Raw genomic sequence first — 20,126 nt, forward strand, 5'->3', positions numbered from 1 at the left:
CCTGGCCATTTCGTGCTGCAAATAACTGCTGTGTCTAGTGAGCAGAAATCAGAAGACTGCTCCGTTTTTTGTTTTGTTGTTTTTTTCTCACAGTTTCTGCCTGCATTGCAAACCTGTTTTCAAAGTAGGGCCTGGTTCTTGATTTTTGTTTTGAGACCCATACTGAAAGGGGTTATTAAGTAAGCCATTTCAGATACCCCCCCCATCACTCCTCCCTCTGTGGTTCCATTGGCACGTCCTCAAAGGCAGGAGGAGGATGTCCAAGTCTAACAATATTAAAAGGTATTTCTTAGTGCAGAAGAGGATTTGGTAAATTGGTTAACCTGCTTGTATCATAAGTTATTCATAAGGGTAGATTATGCTGATAAAACCCTCCTTCATTCCTGCTTCTGCTTCTGTTGTTTTTGTTTTTTTTCCAACTGTATAAACATATACGGATACATAAAATGAAAAATTCATTGGTGATTTGAAATTTAGAAGACTTCAGAAAATGAGAGCTATATTGGAGAACATGTAGGTTTATGAATAAATTAGCGCTGAGTGATCACATCTAACAGAATCGCATCCCTTTGAAAAGAACACGCTACCTACATACAAATTCCCACTGTAAGGTCTGGCTCAGCAAGTTACTTGAGCGTGATTCTGATGTTACCTGAATATTGCCACCAAAAAAGCCTTAAAATTTGTAGTTATAGCATGTACTGAAAATAAAACTCAAAGAAATGGCATTAAGTGCCAATATTGTGTTTATCATGTCATAATCTCTCTTATATGACATTTAATTCCCTGTTAATTGCAGATGTGGAAATCCATATTAGCTTTTATACATGTGATACAAGCTTGACCCAATATGGATTTCTTCCTTTTTGCTGAACTTGGATTTTCTCCACCCTGCTGTTCATTCCTCTTTGTTTGCAGTTGTGATTGTGAAGTCATTTGCCTTCTTCACAGCTGATGGTGCTGCTTACATGCACTTCTGGACAGTAAATGTTTTCCTAGCACTTGCTCTTTTTGTTTCTGTACCAGCTATCAGCTTTGCAGTTCCATTTATTTTCATCACGATGCTAAGAAAATGTCTGTAAAGCGTCTCTTCTCCATTTTATAAAACAGTAATGGTGATAATGGTGAGGTCAGGGCTTCTCTTACATGTGGCTTATGTCAGACTTAAAAATTCCTGTGTTGCTTTTGTTTAGCACCTGACACTGGCCACTTCTCAACTGAGCACAGAAGGTTTTGACTAGATAAGCCATCTTCTGTTCTTCACTGATAGTGCAAGATGAACTATATTACCAGTTGTCTTACTGCTGCAATTAACTTCAATAGTTTCTGAGAAAAAAAGAAACACATTTAACAAGATGTAAAATAGAGTTAATCTGTTTACTTGAAGCATTGAGAGGCAGTATTCAGATCTGTGAATACCACAGGTACCTCTGTTGGTGTATTAATGAAGGACTGTGGGAATGTAGCAGTTTTAATCAAGTACTTTACTGGAGAAATTTTGAGTATTTTATGTTTATTATATTTCCTTTGTTATGAGCAAATGAAAAATAAAGCAGGAGATTGATTTTATTTATATTATAGAGTGAAAGATGAATTTACCAGAATACCCGTTACAACATGAAATGATAAATGATAAAACACATTTTTTAATGAGAAATAAAAATGTCATGACATCACCAAAATATATTGCAGAACAGGCAGAGAAACAGTTCTTGCCCAGCATACTGATAAGCAGTGCTGCTTTGCTGGTTCTCCTTCGGGAATGGAGGATGCATTTTTTTCTTTGTCATACACACACATACATATATACACATATATATACATAGGGAGAGAGAGAGAGAGAGCATAAGATACATAACACGAAATAAGTTTTCTCATCAGGGATCTTTGGGAACTACGTACCGGGCTGTGAACTGTTGATATTTGTTCATTAGAACTTTACGGTCTGATGACCTTTTTCCCATAAAGCGCTGTATTTTTTTATCTGCTTTGCATGACAGATTGCTCAGCGTATTTCTTGTACGGAAGGGCGGCTCTGCGTGCCACAGAAGTGTTGTTTAGCACTTGTAGATGTAAGCAGGACTTGTTTGAAAATGTTGCTATGCTCTCTAGTGGATAATTTGGTTATAAGGGTCTAAGAAAGTAGTGTCATCAACAGCCGTAAATTTAGTTTAGTTTAACCGAAAGACCTCAAGTAAGGGAATTAAGAATTATTAGAAGCTGAAGCTTAGGAGTGTATCTGTATGGAACAGCTTTCAGATTTTGATACACACGCTCAATTTTTGCTGTACTTAGGGTGTCCACATTCTTCAGCTGCTTTTTTTTTAATAGACTCCAATATTCAACGGTACAGGCAGTGAGAGTATTTTGTCCTCAACTTAGCTCAGCAGATGAGTGATGTCTGCAATGCCCACCCCCACCCCCCTTCTGTAAGGCAGCCTCATTTTCTGTAAGCTGTTAAAAAAAAAAAAAAAAAAAAAGCAGTTTACTCCATTTTGGCTAACACAATCCTAACACAATCCCCAAAATGGTTTTATTTACCAAGCTGAGTGGTGTGGTTGACAAGGTGGAAGGAAGGGATGCCATTCTGAGGGACCTCAACAGGCTGGAAAGGTGAGCCCAGGTGAACCTATTGAGGCTCAACACAGCAAAGTGTGAGGTTTGGCACTTGGGCCGGAGGAATCCCAGGCCTCCATACAGACTGGAAGGAATGGTCCTTGAGAGCAGCCCTGCAGAGAAGGACCTTGGGGTCTTGATGAATGAGAAGCTGAACATGAGCCAGCAGTGTGCCCTTGCAGTTCGGAAAGCAAATGGTATCCTGGGCTCCATCAGAAGAGGGGTGGCCAGCAGGGACAGGGAGGTGATTGTCCCCCTCTACTCTGCTCTTGTGAGGCCCCATCTGCAGTACTGTGTCCAGGTCTGGAGCCCCCAGTACAAGAAAGACAGGGAGCTGTTGGAGAGGGTCCAGAGGAGCCACAAAGATGATCAGGGGGCTGGAGCACCTCCACTACAAAGACAGGCTGAGGGAGCTGGGCTTGTTCAGCCTGGAGAAAAGAAGGCTGGGGGTGACCTCATTGCAGCCTGCAGTACCTAAAGGGAGCCTACAAACAGAAGGGGAATCAACTCTTGGAAAGGGCGGATAACAACAGGACAAGGGGAAATGGCTTGAAGTTGAGGGAGGGAAGATTTAGGTTGGATGTTAGGGGGAAGTTTCTTTACAGAGAGAGTGGTGAGGTGCTGGAACAGCTGCCCAGAGAGGCTGTGATGCCCCGTCCATCCCTGGAGGTGTTCAGGGCCAGGTTGTATGGGACCCTGGGCAGCCTGGGCTGGTATTGAATGTAGAGGTTGGTGGCCCTGCATGTGGCAGGGGGTTGGAGATTCATGATCCTGGAGATCCCTTCCAACCCTGGCCATTCTGTGATTTGTTTGTTTTCCAGTGAAGAGCTGTGATGAGTTTAGTGAGGTGTTTTGGAATTTGCTTTCACAGTCCAAAGGAAGTCATGTTAAGTGCAATACAAGATTCTCAAGTACTGAGTAAAATCTAAGGTTATATACTTTGCATCTTTTAATATTCACAATTTAATCAGCTTCTTCTCCAAAATCATCTTGTTGTGATAGTATTTCTACTTCTGTCATTCGTTTAATGGGATTCTTTTATTGAAATCAGTGACCTTGGCTCTGATCTCTACTTTTCATTATTCTGTAGTGCGAACAGTTCTGATGAGATGCAGAGACTGGCACAATAATCACTTTGTTGGCATTTCTATCTTTACTCTCAGTGAAACCTGAGCCATGATAGTTACTCTTTTTTCAATCCAGTGGATTGCATGGAGCAGTGTTTGCTAGGGAGTCTGACCACTGTAGCTGTGGTCAGACTTTTATTTTTTGTACTTTTTGTACTTTTATTCTGTTTGTGATTCAAAGTGAACCTGTGTTTGGTTCTTGTCACTTCATTTTTATTTCCTTCAGTCTGTTCAGATCTCTGTTCCCTGGCCTACTCGTTCCAATCTCTAAGCCATTCTTTTCCAGCCTTTTCATTGTGAACATGACTGCTTTAATAGGGATATCATGCAGGTTTCTCAGATAGTTCAGTGGCAATTTACAATGTGATTTACAATTTAATTCCTTTTCTTGGCCTGACAGTGATTCTGGATTGAAGGCACATCGTTTTTGCTCATTTGAGTCAATTCCAGAGGCATTAAATAAGCATTTTATTATTTTAAGATTTAAATGCTACAATTGGCACAAGGAAAAATGGCTTTCCCAAGAAAACTTCATTGCCAGTGCTCCGGTATTGCTACCTGGTAAATTGGTTCTGTAAGAGCTGTGCGTGGAGATGCCATGGATGGTGAATGAGGGTATTTTATAATGACCAGGTAATTGAAGAAGACTTCAGCAAAGCAGTTTCCTGTTCCATTTTGCAAGACTTGATTTCTTGTATTTGGTACCCCCTTCTTGTTGCCAAGTTCCCAACTGAAAGGCTGTCATAACTTTTCCTCTTATTTCAATGGATGTTTTCATGGAATTCCAAAATTCTTCTCTCTGCTGCTGCTTTTGTTCACAGGTGGAGGGGTAGTAGTTCAGATGCTATTGGGTTGTGCCCATGCAGATGATACAGTATCTGCTTGGATATGGTACAGATTACCCATTTTTGTCTAACAGTATTGGTCTGGACCAGTATATGCTATATGAATTCAATGGAAGAATTAATTATTCTACAGCTTTCAGATTCGAAATCTGGAGAAGCTTTAGTTTCTGTTCATATACATGTCTGCCACTCCATGTTCCAGGTGGTTCAATCATAACTGTCCAGATATCTTTTTTCCCTCTTTCTGTTCTGCATATACATATGCAGGAGGAAATAGAATAAGAAATAGGAAAGATGATCTAATTTAGGACTTTATGGCATTCTCCTTTTCCTTACTTTTGGCAGTTAACTTCTGGCATTTAACCAAACTGGCATTTGGCTTTTGGCAATAGATAAAATTTAATTTAGTTTCAGTTTTATGCCAAATTTCAAGGTAATGATGAGTTGTAATTATATCCATGTTGCTCTGTGCTTTCACAATAACAGCATTATTTATGTGATTTCTGTAAATGCTGCATAACTTGATGGGCTAGACAACAAAGTTGGAACAGTTTATTTGCTTGGGTTGATGTGCAGTTTTGGCAAATGTAAACAAACAGATACAGAAGATTATTTTCTCTGGAATATTGATAAGCCTTCTAAGGATGCACATGGGATGACCGTCTAAAAAATGTCAGTGTGGATATGTTTAGTAATCCACGTAGTTGGTGCGTTTGTGCAGTGAAGACATTTGTGTCATGAAGAAATGTGTGCGTTAGAACTGCAAGAACAAAACTACCAGGACAGGGATGATGGGGTGGTCAACTCTCTTCTCTGGATACATACATTAGAAAAAGTAAATGAATCTGTAAGTGGGGTGTGCTGCTCTCGAAAACATTCCACTCTGACCACAGGTTTAATTAGGGCAATCATTCAAAGCCACAGTTCTTAGCACAGTACCAAAAAAAGACTTAATGATGTGTGATGACTCGCAAGCATACAGGAAATTATCTTATTTTTTTGTAAATTAAGCCTTACTCTTCCCATCTTATTAAAAGATGATGTAACCTTATTCTCAAAGCATTGGCAGTCAGCCTTCCAACCTGTTTCTAAACAGCACATCAAAAGAAGTTCAGTAAAATATATTATTGGCAGTTGTTTTTGGCATTGCAATTCAAATAAGTTTCTGTCACTTTTTTATTTTCCAAATAATCATAATCAACATGTGCTGTGCTTGCTTCTCTATTAAGGATGTTAAATATGTTTGTATAGAAATATATGTGTAACATTTATTCAGTGCAACAGATGTTCAGGAGAGAGAGAAGTAATTTGTGCTGCATATTACGTTACACAGAATGGTAACCATTTTCCTCTCTCTCCCCAGTTTGTTCCTGATGCAACATTAACTCAAGCCTAGCAGTAGGCTTCTGAGAAATGTGTTCTTCGTTGCTTAGTTTTTCCAACACCAATTTTCATCCCACTTTTCTTCCTCAGCGCTCTGTTGTTCTCATTTTGCATGTGCTGTGTTAGGGCCTAAGGGCACTGAAGGCTGTCTGAAGTCATTGCTTATCCATTAAGATATTCACACCTTAAAATGTTAGGAGTTATCCATGTCTGCCAGTTTTTTTTTCTATCCAAATCAATCCTTTTTATTGAAGTGCTATGGTATCATCTTTTCTCTCAGGAGAAGGGGAAATGGTTTTAAGTTGAGGGAGGGAAGATTGAGGTTGGATGTCAAGGGGAAGTTCTTGACAGAGAGAGTGGTGAGGTGCTGGAACAGCTGCCCAGATAGGCTGTGATGCCCCGTCCATCTATGGAGGTGTTCAAGGCCAGGTTGGATGGGGCCCTGGGCAGCCTGGGCTGGTATGAAATATGGGGAGGTTGGTGGCCCTGCGTGTGGCAGGGGGTTGGAGCTTCGTGATCCTTGAGGTCCCTTCCAACTTTGGCCATTCTGTGATTCCGTGATTCTCTTTGGCTAACAGCTGGTACTGGCTCAGGTAAAAATATGTCTTTTATGGAAAATCAGAGAAAAGTATTGCAGGGAATGAGTTTTTTAATTACGGTAAAAATCAAGTTTCTACAAACTGCTGTATGTTCTCTATCTGTTAGACATAGCAAATAGTGGACAGTAGATCCGCATCTTAACGTTTGAGTTTGTGGCAAGAAGAAGTGAATGCTGCTATTTTTTTATTCGTGGTCTGACGTGGAAATTGTTATCAGTAACAGAAACCAGGATCTTCAACCCAATTGTGAAGAAGTAGTCCTGTTTCACTCCTTTTCAGGGGTGTCGTTCATGCATGCATGCTGGAGATCCAGCCTGTTGGGGCAGGTAGGGAAAAGAGCAGATTATCCTGCAGTCAGACACCAACGTCCCAGGGCAGCAGCAGAAAGTGAATCAGAAGTAATGGAGTAACGGTGCAGTGTACCTCTTTTAAAAGCCCCAGCAAATTTATGTTTGGGAACCTTTCTGTGATTTTTTTATATATAAATATCATGCACATATATATAGATATATATTAAAGGATGTCCTCCTAAAGCTCTTTGTTTGTTAGTTCCTTCCAACTTTTCACTCGCATGAGATATGATGCACTTAACCTTTGAGCAATAGTTTATTGCAACACGAAATAAAGTTGGCTTGCGGTTTTATTACTATAATTTTCATTCAACATTTTATATCCACATCTCAGCATTATTTAGCTGAAGTCAAGGTGGGGTGCATTTCCCTGCCTTCTGAATTTTCACTGCTTTTCTTCTCTGCTGTTCCAAACTTGTGAGCTATTTTGTTTTCTGGGTAAAATGAGGACTTAATCTAAAATACTGTAGTGACATTTTTATCATTTAAATACTGGGATTGGGAGCTTTGTTGGAAAGAACTGAAGGGAGGAAAGGTCATCGTGAAATTGTGAACCTCAGAACAACACAGACTTTGGTGGGAACATCTGTAAAATCAGGAGGGGAAAGGGGCGATGCTAGAATGAAATAATGGTGCTGACTTTTCACCTGGTTGAAAGAAGTCTGAAATCATTGGAACAGCATTTGCTGCAGAAGTTAGTGTTTAGAACAGAGACATGATCCTAATGTCTGTGTTTGAGTATAGCATGCTAGGAATTTAATCATTCATATGTATTTATAGGAATTTATCACAGGAAAGGAATTGAGGTTTTGCTTCAGGATTGTATTCTGGGTCTTATAGTAAATTTACTTAAAACTAAATGTATCCCATTAATGTTGAGCTCGCATCTGTCATTCTTGTAGAAGAATGCTATTTGAAAATAAAAACTAAACAAACAAGAAGGTTATCAGCAGCACAACGCTGAGCTTCAGTGGTAATTAAAAAAATTGAGAAGCCTTTATTTTATATTGCAAAAAAGAAAAACATTTTTTGCTCTGTGAGCTATTAGTTATCTCACTGTGTGCAGTAATGGCATACATATGTTGCCTTGATTTGTTGCCATGTACATACAGAGGGGCTGGATGGAGTCAGTGCAGTCACCAAACTTTGTCTTACTATATGGTTCAGCAAAAAAGTAAATACTGACATTGGCAGTAGCAAGAAAAATCTCCCTTAATGGGGACATGATTTACTTCAGAGTTTTGTGTCTGTCAGAACCAGAAAGATTTCACCATCTTGGTGGCCTAGGCTTTTCCAGAAGCTTTTTGTGTTATTTTGCACATTAAGATCTTGCTGTATGTAAGTTTGGCCATGGCTGTTACACACATCATATAAAAAAAGTAAATTTGGCTCAAAAGCTCATTAGGTGACTTAAGCGTTGCTGTATTTGGATAAAATTTAACTCCCTTTTAGAATAATTTCTCTGAAAACTTTTTCAATGTGCAAAAAAAAAAAAAAAGTAATTATGTAAGTTTTGGGGGTAATTTTATGTATATTTTAGTTATTCAGTACATTTAATTATGCTTTGTCATTAAGTGTTTACAGTGATTATCACTTGAGGAGAGAGGGAGGAGAAAGGGAGGGCAAACGGAGCCGAATCTGGAGTAAAACCAAGGGAAATTAGAGATTCACCAATGAATCTTTGCAGACTTTATGCAAATCCAGTGGGTATTTTGTAGAAGTGTTAATGAGTGTCACATCCTGATTGCTGCAGACTTTCCCTTACATTTCCAGCCATACCAAATCCAATTGAAACAGCTAAAATTAACAACAGAAGTCCACAACAGTTTGTCAGAAAAATGTGTGAAACTTGTTTTTAGCTCATCTTACCCTAATTATCCTTGGAAGTACTGTATATAGATGTTGCTTTAAAATGTCCTATATAGACTCCATCCTAATGGAAGATGAAGTTTACCTTGATTCCCTTAAATCCAATTAAGAACCATTAGGTGTTGTTTTGTCTCTCAAATCTATGTGAGCTGACTGCCCTGCCACTGCCTCCTACTAGAAATCTGCTTCTTTCCCAGCAGCTCCTATGAGCAACCCATTTTGCCATGGCATACGTTGGTCCTTTTGCCCTGCATGAACTGTGGCCTGTCTTGTATAAAATGACTCCAGACTTCTTGATATATTTGCTCTCAAAAATTATCAAGAAGGCGAAGTAGAAAGTAAAAACCACCACCAAGGACAATTAATTTGTATGCTGCTTTTTACTTGGGAATTCTTTCCAGGGATTTGGATACTTCAGCTGCCAAACTTCCCCTTGTCCCTGTTGTCATCGTCTGGGCAGCATCTCCTGAATCTGCATCCCAGCTCTGGCAGGTTCTCAGTTTCTGAGATCATTTCAAGTTCCCTTTGCTCTCTTTTCACGTGGTCTTGCACACCCGTTCCATCCTTAAACTAAGGAAGCCATTGCAACGTGTGAATGTATTGTCAGTGTACAGACGTTGGTGGGAGGAATGTTTCCATAATGCTGGCTTTGGGACCGTGTGATATGAAGGCATCTAAATGTGATAGCTGGCTGTTAGTTTAGTATCTTTTGTTTAGCCTGTCTTTATCTGCCAGCTTACTGTTAATATACTGTTAATAGAATTCTGAATGCCTGCATATATGACAAGTCATAACCATAACGAGCCTGTTTATTTCAAGATATGAAGTGGCATCATTCATTTGCACATTAAAGGAAACTTTTCTGGAAGAAGACAAATTTGAGGCTACAAAAGCTTTGTGATGATTGTAATGCTAATCTGTATTCAATCCCGTATGTAAAGTGTCACATCTTGAATACTTTAAAAAATTAATTAGTCAACTGTGTTGTGCCACAGATGAGCAAAAGCAAGCAGTTGCTTGCATCCACAAGCTGTGACAGTCTCTGTGCTATCATGACTTTAGAGGACCTTGGCTTCTGAGCTGGAGGAGGTCCCACCTCAAACCTGATGGAGTATGAGATGAGGTGGTGTTTGTGTGGCTGTGCCACACGACTAGCAGTCCCCCAGCAGTCCTCCATGTCCTGTGTTTATGAAGGTATTTAACTCTTCACGTGTACTTAGTAAGAAGTAGATATATGCACACACATAATGTTAGTGACAAAAATACCATGGGGACGTACGACAATCTGGAGACCAGCTATAAATCTAAGCTGATTACAGATAAAAACAACTGCTTAATTCTTATCCACTAAGAATAAGATACACATTTACACTGTTTCTTAGCAGAACTGCATCACGAATTTGCACAGAACAGATGTTTTAGTTCACTTTCTGAGCCAGAAATTTCCTAGAAAACTCTTAACTTACCTACCATTGATTTGTTTCCTATCTCAGCCCATAGCTGTAAGGACAGGCATGTCATACCACAGGACCCAGTTCAGATTCCCCTGAATTATGTGCTTCACAGCAAAGCAGGCATAGGCCCCGGCCATCTCCCAGATGTGGAACAGGAAAGTGTCAGTGTTTGTTGGTGTGATTGGCACTCAGAGATTCTGTTCCATAGGGTGGGACGTAGGTTATCATTTTGGGAGTGCATCGTGCACAGAATTATCTGTAGTGGTGAGCTGTTGCACCTCCAGGGTTTTTAGATGCTTTCCATTGTGTTTTTACACTTTCTTTTGCATTCTCACGAAGAGCACAATCGCATCTACGTATCCCGTGGCTCTTTAGACAACCTTTGTTAGTGTTTTCCAGTTGAGAAAACAACTTGTGGTGGCACTTCATGAATTAAAATAAGTATGTAAAATAAAAAATTGGAGGACATTTTGAATTTGCAATACAGGAAGATGCTGAATTTTCTGAATGTTACTAAACGAGGAATTGTAATTTGCTTGTGAACAGCAAAGGAAATTCGAAGGGAATATATACTGAAGTATGACAAGTCCAAGCTGTAGACTTCACTAGTAATCTTTGTTCATGCTGAGATATTGTTTGCTTTAGTAATTTTTTTTTGAATAGTTTAGCATTTCAACAAAGTTGTGAATATGTATAAGCACATAAGGAATTATTTTGCCTCAAGACTTCTCCAAGACCTCTTCCTTCTTGGTGTTTGTAGATGCATTATCATACTTTTTGCATTAAACATTATAACAATATGAACAAAAAATAGCGGTAGCCTAAAGAATGCATGCTGCTGCGATCTGGGCCTTTTGTACTTTTATACTACTTTTACACCTTAAAAAAATGAGAGACCTATTTCATTCTTCATCTGTTGCTTTTGCAGAAATTGTTCGTCATTTTAGTACTTAGAGAAGTAATTATTTTTTGCACATTACTTGCTATAAGTACCAGTGGCTGTGCAGTGATTGTTATCCTGTGGATAACATTTTGTGGGGCTGAGGGGTGGAGGGATGAATTCTTGCTTCTGTGATAACTTTCGTAGCATTTATACACAAAACTTTCTGCAGGGAGGTTTGAAGTACCGCATCTGTTAGATCATCACATCATGATGTTTTAGTTGCATCATAATTGCATACAAAGAATGTTCCACTGACTGAATTTACTGATGGTGCTCAATTTCTTACACTTAATTCTAGGCATAGATATGATTTATTTTATATAAGGATGGCAAATGAAATTTTTCACTTGATACTTTGCAAAGTTTTGCAATTAAAATCGCAGTGAAAGTGGCCACTTGAAAGTGTGTGCACCAATGAATCACCTCATTTGTGAGCTGTTAATTTACAGCCAAAACAATACTAGAATATTCAACATAGTAACATCAATTTCTGTAGAACAAGATATAACCAATTAATAAAACAGACTGTAGACTTTCAGATCACATTTACAGATTCTTAGACAGTCATGGGACTGCAGAAAACAATATTATGATTTGAGTATATAGAGAAACAATTTGAACACACCTAATACTTTATCTCGCTGATTCTTCTGAACATCTGTAGGTATGGCACTATATAACCACTAATTTTTGTGTACTACTACAATTAGGGTCATTGTAAAGTGAGCAACTATATAAATGTTTGTGGGATCAGACCTCTGCAGATTGTTTTTAATTCTGCATAGTAGAGAAGAGCCTTGTGATTTCTGTTTGTATTTTTAGATACTTCCATCTTAAAAATCCTTATCAGTTTTAAAAATCCTTGTATATTGTCCCCAAAGGATCACGTTCAGCATGAGCCTAACGTTATGAGTTCTCAGATTTAGGTTTCCTTTAGGTTTCCTACACTTGGATTGTTTGGGTTGTGATGTGATAGATGCTGTCTTCCTCGTCAGTCATCTCCCTTTCCGACTCGCACACTGTAAACATTTAAGAACAGAACTGCAACACGTTTATCACCAATTGCACAGTGCTTCACCATCTGAATATGCTTCATTAGGCTCACCTTCTGCAGTGTAAGTGGGTCATTAGATAGCACGTGGAAAGAAATCATTTCAGCAGTAATCTGTCAGGTGTGGAGAGCCCCCATGTGTTTGATGTATAAATGCATTACAGACTAAGCCACATTTCACTGTCCTGTATAACAGCACTTGCAAGCTGTGCAGGTGCAGGGTTACCTTGTTCTTGAGGTGATACTTCAGGATTTCACCAATCTTCATTTTTCTTCGAAGTTTACATTGCTTTGAATTGTTGCTGTATCACAGAAACTTAGCTCAAAATGTAAGGAATAAACAAATTGCACGCTGAAGCTTTTCACAGAGAAGCCTTTTCACAGTGGATCAGTTAAAACAGTTAAACAATACACAACATTCATCAGGAGACACCTACTTGGCAATTAGTCACTTATGTTTATTTTTCTGAATTAATTATTCCATAATGTGGAAAAGTCAGACATTGTGGTCCTTTAAGGAGGAAAGGACATCCAACCTGAGTGATTGTATGATTCTGTGTAAGAGCTTAGATAGTAAACATGTATTTAAAGTTTTTTGATGTGGCGTGAGTAATAATGTGGTGACATTCATTTTGTACTACTCAATTGTTCAAACAAGTGTTTGAAAATCTTAAGTATAAAAGATACACAGTTGAGGTTACAGAAATCTCAGTGCTCACCGCCGTCCCCGCAACTGCAATGGAAGGAGCAAAGATTACAGAGATGTCTTCCTCATGCTTGTTTGTGTGCATGTCAGAAAGTCATGGCACGGATCTCTAGAGCCCAAACCATAGAGAGAACCTGTTCTTCTTCCCTTTGGAAATTTCTGGCAGAAGTTTTGCTTCCCCCGGAGCTCAACACGGTGAATTTCTCTCGGTCTTGCTCTCCGTAGATGTGGTTGCTCCAGTTTTGCTCCACACAAAGCTCCAAAGTGCCCGTGCTGTCAGACAGCAGGCTGACATCTCAGAGAAGGTTTTGCAGAGGAAGTCACAGTAGTAACGGTTCGAGGACAATGAGTGCAACCATTTGGCACTTAGAGCATTTACTCCTGTGCATGTATGAAGGGGGAGAAACCTGATGACCAAAATCATCCACTATTTAGAAGAAGCAGTAAAAATGAAGGTGTGTAAACATCCACAAATTTTATCAAATTAATTCTATAGATTAAAATGGGAATTGACTTTTTTTTTTTAAACTTAGATGTAGAAATATGAAGTATTTGCTTGATCATCTGCTCATCTTCACAACTTTGTGCAAAGATGCAGCTTGCTCTGCAGCAGTATGTTCTCTGCTAGTGCTCCCCCCCAATATTTATTGCTAATGAGATAATTAATTAGTTTAAACTCTTTTTCATTACTTGAATAAAGACTTGTGGTCTCTGAAGAACAGCACTGAGAACGTGTAACATCTGCCAGAAGTGCTGGTCTTCTGATGAACTGACCATATGTGCTGCAAAGGCAGGAACCAAGGGGCCGGAGTTAATGGGGGGCTCCTGTCAGCGCTGGCTCCAGGTGACCTTGCCCTGGCAGCAGAAGCAATTGCTCCTGGTGCTGTTTTTAATGCAGTTCTGAGCTTAATGCTACAAATGGGCAGAGAGAAAAATGAGATGTGTAAACAAAGAACTGTAAGACAACCCATTGCATTTGTTGATTGCTAATGCTAGGGAATTGTGTTTTCATAAGCCATGTGTTTTAACATGTCCGTGTTCAGACATTTAAGGTGGCTTCCATTGGAATTTTCAGTACTTTGGCATTTTAACACTCTGGAATTCTGGCCTATTGTTTGATGCTTGCTCTTCTCAGATACTGCGGGCTCGTAATCCTCAGAGCCCTCCGCAGCAGTAAGAGAGAGGCACCACAACTATTATGATTCTAATTGTACTAGTGGGAAAATTGAAGAGATGAATGATGTGGTCAAGGCCACAGTGAGCCAATGTGAGCTCTGAGGTTTGCTTTGGCCATTAGCCCAGTGATCTGACCAGCCCTTGCAGCATTCTGCTTTTTAAATGATGCACAGCTGTACTGTATTTTAAATTAAAGGGATGTCCTGTTTGTCTCATAAACCACCTTGATAGATAGTGCTCTTTTCCCCTAAGGTAGCAAGGTGAGCAGGTCTCCACCAAATCTTCTACAAAACAGGAAAAGCCTTCTGAAACCAGCATCTGAAGTTTTCCTGTATTTCCCATTGCTTTCTAATAAAATCAAACTTTGCCTCTCTGTCAAAACTGAGTGCAAAATGTTTGACTTGAAATGCAAAAAGGCCAAGATAAGTTGGAACTGTTGCTGGCGATCACTTTGTTAGTAGTCTTTTCCAATGCAAAGCAATGGTAAATACTGGAAGGTATTTAGTTTTCAGCAATAGTATGTGTGTAATAAACCCATCTTAGAGAATTAAAACCATAGAACGGCCAGGGTTGGAAGGAACCTCGAGGATCATGAAGCTCCAACCCCCTGCCACATGCAGGGCCACCAACCTCCACATTCAATACCAGCCCAGGCTGCCCAGGGCCCCATCCAACCTGGCCTTGAACACCTCCATGGATGGACGGGGCATCACAGCCTATCTGGGCAGCTGTTCCAGCACCTCACCACTCTCTCTGTCAAGAACTTCCCCCTGATATCCAACCTAAATCTTATAGCCATTTCCCTCTGAAGTCCTCTGAGCAGTGCCCCAACAGTTCTTCCCTTTAGTCTGAGTGGTTATGTGCTTTACGTGTTACTTGTACATATAGATGTGCCCTGTAATCACAAATAGTGGCTAGGGTATAATCAAGACGCTGGTTTTTAATGTCTATCTGAGATGGACAGAAGCCCTTCAAACCTCGGATCGATCCGTGCCGCCGACTGGATTCCGCCGCCCCGCAGCGGGGTTATCCCGCTGACCCCGTGCCCCCCTCCGCTGCCCGTGGGCTGTGCTCTGAGCCGAGCGCGTGGCACCGCTCTTCCCGCACGCAGAGCACAATGACTTCACCGGCTGTGGATGCTGCAATCCCCGTCAGGGATACGGCGGGGAAAACAACGTCTAGGGGAGCTTTAAGGGCTGGTGTCGCCGCGTGGAGAGCGGCGTACTGAAAGTCGTAAATACCGTCCCGGAGACGTTGCGAATCATGTAGGCACAGCGTAAGTACGGGGAGCGTTTCATCCCGGCGCTCGCGCGCGGAGCCGCTCTGGGCGCGGAGCCGCCTGACCTTGAGCCGCAGCCCCGGCCGTGCCGTGAGAACCGCCGGGGCGGGACGGAGCTCCCAGAGCGGCAGCGGGGGGCACCTCGCAGCATGGCACGATGCCCCGGCGGCTCGCCGCGGGCAGGGAGGACGCCCTTCAGGTAAGGGCGGCGGGAAACGTAGGATGGAGAGGGAAGGGAGGCAGAGCGGACCCCCGCCCCGAAGGGATGGTGGGAGTGGACCGCGCTGCTGCCGGCCGCTTCCCGCCGTGGCCGCAGGCGTTGAGCCGGGCCGGGCGGCGAGGAGGACGGGCGGTGCCGGTGTCCGGGGCACGGGGCGGGGCTGCCCGGAGCTCCGCGGGCTGCTGTGCTGCTGCCGCGCTCGTGTGTGCGTGTGTGCGTGTGCACGGAGCGCGCAGCAATCGTGTACAGATGCTCGCGGAAAATGAGGCGCGGAGGGGGGGTGGGGGTGGTGATCGTCCTTCCTCTGACTGCCTGAAGTTTGTGTGAAGTCGCCTTCAAAGAGCTCTTTAACTTCTTTTGATGGGAGCTCTATTAGCATTTATATGAAGTATGGCAGGAATCTCATTAAGGGCGGTTTTGTGAGCTGAGCTATTGACTTTTAGCAGACAGCTTACAGGATTCCTGACCAAAATGGTTGCTCGTTAACTTTGAGGCACGTGTGTACTGTGAGCGTAGCGCCGTGGTGCCAGAATGCACATTTATGTGAGGAGCTTTACTGCATTTATGCAGAGCTTTACTACTGAACTTGTTAAGAGTGTGGCATTAATCGACGGCATTGTTTTCTTCACAAATGCAATTTCAACAGAGCGATAAAAATGAGCAGCAATACGTATCCATCTCCATCCGTACGATTAAAAAAGCAGAACTAGATTATAGGACTGGGATTTCAAAACGCCTGTCCGTTGACAGCGACGCGTACTTGCTGAATAACTGCTGTATCTTGAGCGATAAAAAGAAAAAAAAAACAAAACACGTGAATAAACCTTGAGGGGAGCAGGGCAGGTGGGTCTGGCCTGCTTCTGGAAACAGCAGCTCTCCGCTCAGCACGGCGCAGCGCCGTACGGACGCTCTGCCGGCGGCGCTTAGCAGCAGGAGATCGCGCTGGGGCCGCGCGCTGCGCTGCAGCTCGGTGCCTTTGCCCAGAGGGACGCTCAGGGATGTGGTACGATCCGGGACGGCTGTGCTGGGATAAGGAATTCGGGCGTGAGAGATGGATGTGATTAGGATTGGTGTGAGGTGTTTTTTGCTTAGGAAATATTATGAATCTTGGCTTGCATACATTGCTTTGGTTCCGTATCTGTTTCTAAAATGGAGAAAGAGATGGGTGTACAGCTTGAATGTCTTGTTATTCTGTTACTAAATTGTAGATGTTCTCGTAATTGTTTGATACTCAGGTTTATCAGCGCTATAGAAATTAAACTGACTTCTGAAAAACGAGCAGAACTGTTACTTAGTAAGCAGCATTCCCTCCTCTAGGGAGGAACGCGGGGGTAATGTCACAGCTTCCACATCTCATTCAGATCATTTCAAAGAAGTGAAGCAGACTTTTGGGTGTGATCCTTTAAAGCTGCTGCTGTGTGTGTCTGCAGTGCTGAAGTCAATCTCCAGTTCCACTTCCTTTAAACCTCTGGATCTGTTTGGGGTTTGACTGTTTCAGTTTCTCACCCTAAAGCAGCACCACGTTCCTTGCTACTATAAATGTTGCAGAGGTACATCTCACATTCCAGCTACTTTTCCTTCAATATATGGAAGAGAATTGATGTTTGCTTACTGCCTTCTCAACGTGCAAGTTGGGATGGTTGAGATCCAAATGATAGCTTGGGAAACATCAGTAAAATTAATGATACTCCTTCCCAAGCACAGCACTGAGAAGTTTTTGATCTGAAAGTTTTTCGACATTATTAAATACCAGATAAAAGCATTTCATACGACTGTCTGGCAAGGTGCTGTAGTTGGTAACTTTGAACTAACCTCTCTAGTTCTTTTATCTCAGAATTGTTCAATGTTTTTTGATAACATTTTTCACCCAAGCCTTCAGTTTTGCTTATAAAACATCAGATTTTACATACCGACAATGATTTACTCAACGATAAACCTTGTAGTATTCAAAATGGTATTAAATGCCAAGGGGAATGGTCTCATGTGATGGTATTAGAAGTTTTTTTATTGCCATGGGAAGTATTTCTGTTATGCCTTATTTAATTTTATTAAGATAAATATGCTGTGAATTGCAAAGGAAGCATCAAATTGAAAAGAAGGAAGAGAAATCTGGTTATTGTTTTCTTTTAAGTTACTGTGGTACTATTTGTGAAAAAAACAGCCTGGAAAGTAAACCAGGGAAGAAACTTGTAAAGAATTCTTAAGTGCTGGAAATATATCGCTCAACTTTTCTTCAGAGTTTAGTTTAGTTAAGTAAAATTCTAGAAAGGAGTTATTTTTAAGAGAGCACAAGTCTAGCAGTGTTGAGCTTTGAGTCTGCTGTAGTGATGTGGATTTTGGAGCTTTTCTTGGAACAATTACCTCACACGAGAGTGTATTTCGGGATGATTACATATTAAATACTGTGGGTCTTTGTTCTTGTAGGCGATCTTTCAATATGTTATATATTTATTTTAATACTGGAACATAACTGATAGCGTCTCCTAGAATCTAAGCATAACTTTTGAAATGTATTAGATTCATTAGAATAAGGTTTGATTTTTCAGAGCTATTTATTCTGCCATAAGCATTAGCAGTGTAAATCAATCTAAAATCCATTGAGAAAAGTTGTTTGCCTTTTACTTTGTTCTGGTTTATGTTACAAAGGAATTGTTCTCATAAGTTGAATTGACAGAAGCTAAATTCACTGGAGCACACTGATGTGTGGGTGACTGATTTTTACAGGTAAACTGTTTTGGACACAAGACACATCATAGCTGCACAGTCGCCGAGCAGGAGAAAAGTGCAGACTTCTCATTTAAAAAAGTGCATCATAAACATGTTTTCTCTGAAGTTCAAATGCCCTCGGGTTGGATTTGGATGATGTACCTAATGGTTAGCTTGATGAAAAGAAAACAATGTAAATGACAGCTCTTTTCTGTTAGCATTTTCATCTGCCCGTGAATACAGTTTAATTTTTTACCCAAATACCTTTTGTCAACAGCAGTGTTCTGTATGTGTGAGGATAGGCCTTTCTATCTCCCATTTTTTTTGTTTGAGTTATCAAGCAGAGATAAGGAAGGCAGCAAAGTTGCTGTCTTCAGTGACTTGGCTCAATTGCTGCTTTTATTTTACTTCATCTTCACTTAGGACAGTGCGAGGCTGTGTTTGCTTTGGGGGACTGGAATGTAAGCATTCCTGCTTTATGTTTGTCTTGATAATGCTTGTTCCTCATTTGATTTCAATTAACAGTGTTGAATTGCATAGGCTGAGATTTCTCTTCATTGTCACTGAAAATAGAGCCTTGTGTGGCTTCTTCCACCAGGTTGCAATCATTTTTGTTCTGCAGTTAATTACAGGTTTCATGCACAACAGTAAGGTTTCTGGAGAGTGAATATTTTCTGATGGTCAGGAATATCAAACAAAATATTTGGTATCATGGAGGCTTCTTCGGTGTCTTTGACAAACACATGGACACACACAAACTTTTTTAAAGTACTAAAATGCAGAAACTGCTTGAGTCAGCAGCCGCATCCACATTCTGCAGCGCAAGGTTATGAGTTGAAGCAATTAAGCATGACAAAAAGCCAGTTTTACTGCCTTGATGTAATAGGCTTCCAATATTTTTTTAGATGCATATGGACTTTAAATTGTTTTCTTCTTTTGAGTGCTGACAAAATAGCACACCTCCAAATCTCAAGAGCTCTTGAAACTCTCCTGCTTTGCATTTGCATTTGCGGTTCTTATTTAAATATTTTATTCTCATTAGAAGCAAATGCGAACACTTTCTTCAGCTTAGTATTCCTTGAGTTCACTCATTTATGTACTTAAATTTTAGTAGAGATAATTAAAAACATAACAGCTTGAGTATTTTGGAATTAACTCATTTTCAACTATTTTTATAATGGGAACATTATATATATATATATTTATATTTATATGGAATAACATTTTATTGAAGAAGGTTAGAGATCTAACCAAACATTTCATCCTTAAGGCCATGGGATCCAATTTTTTGTATTTGGTATTAAATCATTTTCAACAGCTTTCATATCTAGAAATTCCTGTAAATTTCACTGTGTAGTAAAGAGGAGGAAAGTAACAATTCTTGTATCAACAATTAATGAACCAACCTGAACTTGAAGTACGCAGCTTTAGCAAAAGTCTGAACTCCACATTTGTATCACAGAGTGTGAGGTGAAATTTTCAACAGCAGCTTCTCAACCTTTGCAAATGGAAGTCATTCTGTTTACTCGTGCTGTGGTGCTTTCTGGACCACTGATCATGGTTTTCCAGTTTAGATACTTTCCTTATTAAAGATGAACTTTCCAATTACATGAATAATGCAGGAATGAGATTTGATGATGATGATGATGATCAATTTTTTTTTTTTCCAGATAAGTAAGCAAATGTGAGCATTTGTTTCTGACTACTAAGTGACCTGAATCTAATGGCTCTGAACTTCCAAAGTTATATATGTGTGTGTGTGTGTGTATAGACTAAGTTAAATGAGAGACATAAGTGGGACA

General features: G+C 40.6%; 1 protein-coding gene across 10 annotated transcripts in view; it reads left to right on the forward strand.

Annotated features, from left to right (window-relative positions):
- Positions 1–20,126, forward strand: part of RBFOX1 (RNA binding fox-1 homolog 1) — a 743,472-nt gene that overhangs the window by 141,583 nt on the left and 581,763 nt on the right. The window contains exon 1 of one of the 10 annotated variants that reach the window (XM_052679515.1): positions 15,202–15,395. The exons of 6 other annotated variants lie outside the window; for them this stretch is intronic. Coding sequence is in view for 1 of the 4 variants with exons in the window: in XM_052679519.1 (XP_052535479.1) it covers positions 15,556–15,597 (42 nt within the window). In the remaining 3 variants the exon portion in view is untranslated. Of the gene's footprint in view, positions 1–15,201; positions 15,396–15,491; positions 15,598–20,126 lie in introns of those variants that run through there. 3 more of the 10 variants (XM_052679531.1, XM_052679533.1, XM_052679519.1) reach the window with 3 other exon arrangements.

This window comes from Tympanuchus pallidicinctus, unplaced genomic scaffold, assembly GCF_026119805.1.
Source record: "Tympanuchus pallidicinctus isolate F22 unplaced genomic scaffold, pur_lepc_1.0 scaffold18, whole genome shotgun sequence".
Lineage (NCBI taxonomy): Eukaryota > Metazoa > Chordata > Aves > Galliformes > Phasianidae > Tympanuchus > Tympanuchus pallidicinctus.